This window comes from Amphibalanus amphitrite, unplaced genomic scaffold (genome assembly GCF_019059575.1).
Source record: "Amphibalanus amphitrite isolate SeventyFive unplaced genomic scaffold, NRLGWU_Aamphi_draft 000071F_arrow, whole genome shotgun sequence".
NCBI classification, from domain to species: domain Eukaryota; kingdom Metazoa; phylum Arthropoda; class Thecostraca; order Balanomorpha; family Balanidae; genus Amphibalanus; species Amphibalanus amphitrite.
Window position 1 is genome coordinate 634,795 of NW_024881567.1, and position 8,869 is coordinate 643,663.

The window sequence follows — 8,869 nt, forward strand, 5'->3', positions numbered from 1 at the left end:
CCCCCCCTGGTCGTTCGTGTTATGAGAAATGGCCTGGTCGTGCGAGGGTTAAAGGGACCCTCCCACCTTCAAAAAAGTTAATGAATTGGCACGAAAGTGATGTCGCTCGGTTCAGAAAGAGCGAAAACGAATATCTACCAAATTTCATCGAAAAATATTCACCGGTTTTCAAGATATTAGACTTTTACTTTTGTTTACTTTTTGGGATCTCCGCTGTTCCTAGCGACTTTATTTGAAAGTGCGGCATTTGTTGCGCGCAAAGCAGCATATACCACCGCGTGCTACCAAACATTTTAGTAAAAGATTTAAAAATCGTTAGATCTCCGCTGACGTCACAAATTCTAAGGGGGCATACCAATGCACTAGCCCCTTAGAATCCGAAAACTGCAAGTTTGAAATTCCATATCTCCGAATTAAAGCATTTGTCGATGTTGTGAGTGCCCAAACCGGTATTTGCAGGCCATGGCCACCAATTTGGCTATCTCAACTCAAAACTTATGTTAAGGTGGGAGTGTCCCTTTAAATAGAGGCCTTACAAAATTAACATAACCCGCCAGACGATGTCGCACCGTCGACGGCCAAGACGGACAGCACTCAGCTACCGCCGTACGAAGGGGTAGCAAAACATCGCGTCGCACCCGCGCCGAACTCTCGCGCAAATTCAGCTCAACCCCCAAAAATACAATGCTCGACACCGGTGACAATATAGATTTCTCAAAATTAATGCATAAGCCCACATCCGTCAAAAACCGAACAATACCACCGAGGGATGCAGAGTCCCGAGCAAGAAACAGAAAATCATCTAAATACACAACGCCGCGAACACCAGGAAAACGCTCCTCCACCAGTTTAACCCGCGCCCTGCTGGGGGGGGGGGTGTTTGAACACCCCCCCCCCTTGTGGTTTTTCGCGAATATCTCAAAAACAGCGGCGCGGAGCGCCGCCGTTTTTGGTACACCTTATCATACATCAATTCTACACATGTTGTGAAAATTTCAGACCAAGGTCACTCAAGGTCAGGTCACCAGGTCACTTGAAGTGACCTCACCTCATAAAAAGTTTCAATGTTTGTCATAGCTACACCGAGTGACCAATCGCTTTGAAACTTTCAGCGATTGCTAAGAGCAATAGCATGTACAAAATGTATATCTCAGAATTTTGATATCGATGACCTAAGGTCAGGTCAATTTTGCGACCTCCCCATTATAAGTCAATGGGAGAAAATTGAAATGCGCCTCTTTTGGACGAAAGACATTATAAACACTCCCAAACACTGAATTACAAGTGGTTTAGACACAATGAACATGAAAATGGTGTCCGTGACCCCTGTTTATGCCCTGAGGTCATCTTAGGTCACGAATGGTATCTAACAGTTTTTCGCAAATAACTTTTGATAGAGGCATGCTAGAGCGATGAAAACGCCTTAGATGTGTTCAGCTCGACGATACGGATCGACTGATATGCAACATGACCCTTTCCGGTCAGGTCATGACCTTGACCTGAGGTCAAATTTTGAAGTTGACCTTTCAAGGTCAATTTATAGTTCATTCGATGCGTCTTGACGAGAGGAACACGATGCCGGTAAAAGTAAGCTCGTACAAGGCTTGGGTCAAAAGTTATTGCAGAAAAACTGTTTCCGAAAAAATCGGCTATTTTTGCAGTTTTTGCCCCCTGGAGGCAAAACCGTTGACGTTAGGTCAAATCTGAAAGAATTACTCAGAAAGGGCGTTAATAGGGCTATCGAATGCGCTTTTCCGCGGCGCTGTAGCTCTATTGGTTCCCGAGTTATGCGTTGGCTTCTTGGAAATTTTCGACATTCGACCTGGAAATCGGCGAAATTTTGCCTTCAATGACCTCTGGTGACCTGACCTTTGACCTGACCAAAAAATTGACCGAAGTGATTTCCTCATTATTTTTGACGCTCTTTCGAACGCCGTCTTCCGTGTATCGCTACGTGGCCCAGGAGCCGAGTTAGAAGGGGGGGTGTTCAAACACCCCCCCCCCCCCAGCAGGGCGTGGAAATCCAGGACCCCCAGCCGGGCGCGGGTTAACAGTGACACAAGAAAAATGCTGCATCTCAGCAGGCGCATGTTTATAACCCATCGGCAATCTCGTAAACAAATATGTATGATTATCATATTGTAGAAAACCGAGCCACCTCTCACACGCTGTATTCCTTACGTCATCGTGTCGCCGCGCCAACTGCCGCCGCGCGCCCGAGCCCGGCCGGCGGTCCACAGTGCACACACAGCTGTGCGCCATAAAACTAGCGCCGCAGGCGCAGGAAATGCAGCCCGCCGGTCCAACGGCCTCGGCGCGCCCACACAAACACGGTCATAAGCACACACGCACAATACACACACAAGGCACGCTACGTTCTACTAATTCATAACACAATTCTATTACACTCCCCCCTGATTTATAAATCACCATACTGCGTCAGTGTAGCGGGACGCCGCTCCCGCGTGCTCCTGCGAGCAGCTGCTGACTCCTCGCCATCGTGCGAGGCCCCCTCCGACTCGCCTCGAGCCGCAGCGTCGGGAGTGACACGCTGCTCATAAAAGGTAATTGGGGCGCCCTCGTCGTCACTCTCACTGATCGGCAGACTCCCGCCCACACGCTGCTGTGGGAGAACGGCCAGCCTCAGGTCTCGCACATGGCGCGGCACTCCATCCACCTCAACACACTGTACAGACACAATACGGCTCACCGTCCCAAGTGAACTGGCCACGTCACAGCGGCGGCTCGGGTCCCTGACCCAAACCTTGTCCCCGACCGTAAAGCGGCTGATATCGGCATCAGCTGGCGTGTCTACATCTGGGACTTTCACTCGGTAATTAAACAGCGTTTCCATGGGGCTGGAGCTCTGATCCTCCGCGCGTGGCATCACGTTATAGCGATACACCGCCTCCACCACTGAACACTTCTTTCTGGCCGCTAACGTTTTGATGGAGCGGTGGTTGCGCTCCGAGATGCCGTTACCGGACGGGACATGAGCTGCTCGGTATCGAACGGAGACTCCCCACCGACTGACGAACTCATTGAACACGGCACTTCGAAACGATGGATAGTTATCCGTCAGCAGCTCAGTGGGAGCGCCTCGCTCCAGGAAGATTGACTCGAGCTGCGCGATGACACTCTCAGCGTCCTGTCGCTTTAGGCGCCTCCAGATCGCGTAGCGAGACGGCCCACAATCCACTAGGGTCAGGTAGAGTTGATTGTCGGCGTGGCAGACGTCCATGCTCACTCTTTCCCAGCACTCGTTCACCCCTAGCGTGCCGCGCACCCAGCGCTGCGGCGCAGGGTCGACCGATTGGCACGCCTGACACTGGCGGATCACGGCACGCACCTGAGCTCTGGTGACGTCAGAGCTCTGCCTCCTGCATAGTCTCAGGGTTCGTGTGATGCCAGGATGGCCGCTGGTGTGGTGAATCCGTGCGATGTCGGGCTCTGTGACGACGGCACCGCACACCATCGACGCGCCCTGCGGGGTCAACCACTTTTTTGGCACTCTCGTGAGCGCGTCGGCCCGGTTCTCAGCCGATGGGACGAATTTCACGCAGAGTTGCATGGCATATTCTTCACCCAGCTTCTTCACTGTCTCAAGACGTCTCCGAATTAGCATCTCGCTCGCTGCCTTGGTTTTTACACGGGCTCTGCCAGACAGGACGTCGGACAGCCAGTGATAGACGGTTCGCGAGTCGGTCATGATCGTCACATTCTTCAAATTCCAGGACAGTGCCAGATTGAGCCCTCGAATCACAGCATCTAGCTCTGCGAGATTGATGTGGGTGTCCGAGCTCTTCCGCAGCCAGCAGGCGTCTTCAACGACGCAGTCGTTGATCTCCAGCACGGCCCCGATGGCGAGGGAGCTGGCATCGACCCACACCACACCTCCGCCGTCTCCAGAGACATCCCACCGGCCCCGCGCGGGGTCAGATGTGATCACACGCTCCACCATCTCAATGACCATTGCACAGAGCTCCGGGTCAGTGACCTCGTCATCCCATCCACTGGACACAGCGGTGACACGCCTCTTCAGATATGACGCGGCCACGCGGAGCCAGCCGGCCACAGGAACAAGACTGGTGAGTCGTCCGCACAGAGAGAAGACTGCCCGTCTCGTCAGTTTAGGGGGCGGGCTGATGTCGGTTCTGTCACGCCTCCAGAACAGCCCGTCTCGCTCCCCCCAGACCCTTAGGCCAAGCACACGGGCACCATCGATCACACTTTCTGGCGCTTTGCAGTCCAAGCCATGGTTCTCGAGATGGGCCTTCACTTCAGCTGCGGTGGCGACCTCCTCATTCACAAATATGTCATCGACGTAGGAGGATGTCGCGCTGTCTATTCTCTGGTCCAGCCCGAGAGCCATGCTGAGCACTTTTTTCATCACTAGCGGCGCACAGCCGATTCCAAACCCTAGTCTCGTCAGACACCACCTTTTGCCCTGAAACACAACAGTCTGGTAGGACCACAGAGACTCGCTCACATGCACCTGCAGGTAGGCGTCTTTGAGATCCAGAAGCGACACGTTCCGTCCGAACCGGCGCCACTCGCGAATTTTCTCGCTACACACGTCTGCGGCAGCCGTATGCGAGTCCAAATACTCATTCAGCTCTCTGAAGTCCATGACCGGGCGCACTTTGTCTTTGTTCGGCTGAATCACCGCCATCAGCGGTATTGTGCCCTTTGCCTGTCCGTGGACACGCTCGTCATAGGGAACAAGCCATCCGTTTGTCACCCACTTGGTGAGCTGTCGCTCATACTCCTGCCTGGCCTCTGATGGTATTGAGTACTCCTCCGCTTTGTTGAACAACTGTCCTGGCTCATCCCCACACCATTTCAATTGCACAGACCACTTTTTCTGGCTCTCATCGTAGCTCACAATAAAGTCCTTCTCCTCCTCGCGCCATATACCCGCCGCCGCCTCCGGCGCCGCCATTGCCCGCGTCTCGGTCACTGTCAGGGCCCCAATTGCCGCTGACCCAGATTCCGCCGCCTCGGTGGGTGCAGTCGACTCGGCCAGTGCCGCCGTCTCAGCTGCCACGGGCGCCGCCTCAGGCACCCGTCTCTCAGCCACCGCCGCCGTCCCAGCTGCCGCCGGCGCCGTCTCGGGCGCCCGCACTGGCGGATCCAGGGGGGGGCCACCGGGGCCATGGCCCCCCCCCAAAAGCCTGAAAGGGGGGGCCAACATATCTTTTGGCCCCCCCCAAAACGCTTGAAGAAAAATTAATGTGAGATGGTTGCGTAGTAGATACCTACTAGAATCAGCAGCGTGATTCAATAGCGTAGAGAAAGTCAGGGGTGCGGGAACTACTTTCAGACTGGGGGGGGGGGCACACCATAATAGAGATAAACCTAGGGTCCCCCCAAATCTAGTTTCTCACCGGTTTTAGGCCACTTATTTTTCATCTCTTGGCTTTTTCAACAAAAAAGAAAACATTTGCAAAAAGGGCGGTATTCCGTCTGGAAGTTGTGGTGGCACCGCCCCCCACTGGTGGATTCAGGGAGGGGGCCACCGGGGCCATGGCCCCCCAAAAGCCTGAAAGCCTTTGGCCTCCCAAAACGCTTGAAGAAAAATTAATGTGAGAAGGTTGCGTAGTAGATACCTAAAAGTTAGAATCACCGGCGTGATTCAATAGCGTAGAGAAACTCAGGGGTGCGGGAACTACTTTCAGACTGGGGGGGCACACCATAACAGAGATCAACCTAGGGTCCCCCCGAATCTAGTTTTCTCACCGGTTTTGGGCCACTTATTTTTCATCCCTTGGCTTTTTTCAACAAAAAAAGAAAACATTTGCAAAAAATGGGGTATTCCGTCTGAAAGTTGTGGGGGCACCGCCCCCACGGCCCCATAGTTTGGGGGGGTGGGCAAGCTGTCCCCACTGCCCCGGTTCCCGCGCCTATGGAGAAACTACCGGGTTTACTAGCTTCCTTCATAAAGTGTCGTCATGTCTTGTCGTCACCCGAGAAGGTCTTATTGCATACATATCGATTGAACTGTCAAGTTATCAAACTTGCTCTGGGAGCCTGACCTGACATGACCCGGCAATTTTTCATTCACGGAATATGCGCAATAATTTTTTTAGGAACACTCACTGAGTTGGCGTTGAAAAGCTTGTTTTGTTTGGTAATTGTACAAGAAGCATATCAGGGACCTTTTTGTCCCTTCCCGTGAAACGGTAAAAGACTTATTTCGGTCAGAGCTCAGGCCAATCTCTAAGGGGTCAGTCGGGTCACTTATTTCTTAAAAGGGTCCTTACGGCATCCAAGGACCAATTCCGGCTTTTGAGTGCACCACATCAGCATTTGATGCTGCGACAGATGGTGAAATATGAATATATGTTACAGGCCGTATGAAAATTGTCCGTTTGCAAACGGCCTGGCCCAGTCAGGGCATATGAAACAGCCTGAAAACACCGGCCGTTTGCAAACCATGACCTGAAATATCAGACCGTTTGAAAACGGCCTAGTTAGTTTCGGCCTAGCGGATCCAGGGTGGCCACGGGGTCATGCCCCCAAGCCTGAAAGGGGGCAACATGTATTTTGGCCCCCAAAAACACTTAAGAAATATGAATGTGAGAAAGTAGCGTAGTAGGTAGAAACTACCGTATCATTAAAAATATGTGAGCTTGAGTGTTGGTCTCGTCTTCACCCAAGAAGTTCTTATTGCATACTCTACCTCTCGATCGACGCGTGAAGTTATCGTGTAAGTTATCATGAATCCGATCGCGACGAAACTTTAGCACCCTCATGTTGACAAAGTCTGAAAATTTCATGACCCTGACCCAAGTGACCTTTGACCTGTGGCCTATTTCTCGAGACTATCCGTGCGTTCGGAGAGCATGGAATATTCACCGTCCCCTGGAATATTCCCCGTGCCGCGTTCGGAGGCGTATCTCTCTGAACGACCAATCTCCGGGAATGTTCCGCGCGCATGGAGTATTCCACGGATTCCACGTGGAATGTGCCTCTCCGAACGCACCATATGTTTGGCCATGTTTGAGGCCATGTTTGGCCGGAATCGCGATTCCGCGTATGTCGGCTCACATTATCCGCTCGTTTACAGTCTTTTCGTGGTTTAAAACGCTCAAACATGTGAAATGATGTTGGTCCCAACCATTGTGGTAGGTGTCAATGTCACCTTAGGGTCAAGTCAGGTCATTGACCTTTGATGACCTCGGTGCACTTTTCCGAGTTTAACATGTTTCTAGGATAGTTTCGTTTAGCTGATTTTGAATTTAGCATTTAGCAACCATTTGAACATTTACGAAGTAGTTCCCGAAGTAGGTCAACCAATGACCAAGGACCTTAAAATCGGGTATCATCGGCTTCCTCTCGTCACTCACAGGCAACACACTCGTTTTTTCCGCGAGCTCTAGCTTGATCAGGGGCCGAACGGCAGAGAGGTTCAACCGACACCTCCCAGCCCGCGAAGGCTGCGCCAAGCACCGACCCGGAGCGGTGGTCGACAAAAGCAATTTGAAGTGTTTTCAAAGTAATATTAAGGCACGGGTTGAGTGGGCTACCATTTCTCTCTCTATTTTTTTTTTTAGTTTAAAAAAAATATCGTTTCAGGGCTGTGACGAAAAATAAGTGGCCTAAATCCGATGAGAAAACAGGATTTGGGGGTACCCTAGGTTTGGCTCCTTGCACGAGTTGGCCCCCCCCAAAACGCAAGTCTGGATCCGCCAGTGGGCGCCCGTCTCTCGGCCACCGCCGCCGACCCTGCTGCCGCCGGCGCCGTCTCGGGCGCCCGTCTCTCGGCCACCGCCGCCGCCCCTGCTGCCGCCGGCGCCGTCTCGGGCACCCGTCTCTCGGCCACCGCCGCCACCCCGGTCGTTTCAGCTCCGAACCTCACATGGTTCTCCGCACTCACCGTCACGCCACCCAGTGCACTCACGCCGTTCATCCCCAGGATAAACTCAAAGCCCAGCGGCTTCCGTGACACCACAAGCACGCGCACTGATACCGATTCGCCAGATTGCGATCGCACCTCCACGACACCCGTTCCCTCGCACCAGTATCGGTCACCGCTCACCGTCATCACGCTCACTGCGTCTCGATTCCAATTTCGACACACCGACACGTGCGCTACACACAAGCTGCATCCCGTGTCCAGCAGGGCGTCACAGGTGGCGCCGTCCACCGATACTCGCACAACGGGCAGCGCCCCGCTCACTGGAGACCGGGAGAGTAGGCTGGCGCCGAGCCCTCCTCTCCGCCGTCGTTTTCCGGACAGGACGAGGCGATATGACCGGGCCGGTTGCAGCGGAAGCAGCGCACACTGCACCGACCGCCGCGGGCCCCGCCGCGCTCCCGCTGACCGCGAGCAGCGAGACAATCCCGCGACAGGTGGTTGGGCTGTCCGCATGAGTGACAGGTCACGCGGGGTGGCGCCGCCGACGTCCGCGCTGCTGCTCACGTCGCTGCTGCCATGGCAGTCTCTTCTTCATCGGCCAGCACAGCTCGGGCCCGGCTGATTAGCTCGCTCAGCGTCATGCTTTCGACGCGGCTTCCTGCACGAAGCACACGGCGGGTGGTCTCCGGCAGTTTTGCCACGAACGCGCAGGCTAGGCCGCCGTCTGACATACCGCCAAACAGGCCGGACAGGCGACGCAGCTCTGCAACGAAGACATCCACCGGCTCACCTCGACGGAGCTTCATCTTCTCAAACCGGTCATAGGCGTCAAACTTATCCTCTGCGAAAGCCGAAATCAGGCCATTTTTGATGGTCTCGTAGCCAGCCTTGTCCTGCTCGTCCAGCTGCTGATAGACAGCGAACGCCCCGCCAGTTAGGCGGAGGGGAACGACGACGTGCAGCGCGTCGATGCCACGTAGACGGCACACCAGCTCCACCTTCTCCAGC

At 54.0% G+C, this 8,869-nt stretch overlaps 1 protein-coding gene across 1 annotated transcript; it reads right to left on the reverse strand.

Moving 5' to 3' along the window:
• Positions 1-2,419: 2,419 nt before the first annotated feature.
• On the reverse strand, positions 2,420-4,942 carry LOC122379100. Its single transcript, XM_043361031.1, has one exon. It carries the CDS (start codon positions 4,940-4,942, stop codon positions 2,420-2,422), a length of 2,523 nt encoding a protein of 840 aa, XP_043216966.1.
• Positions 4,943-8,869: the final 3,927 nt, after the last annotated feature.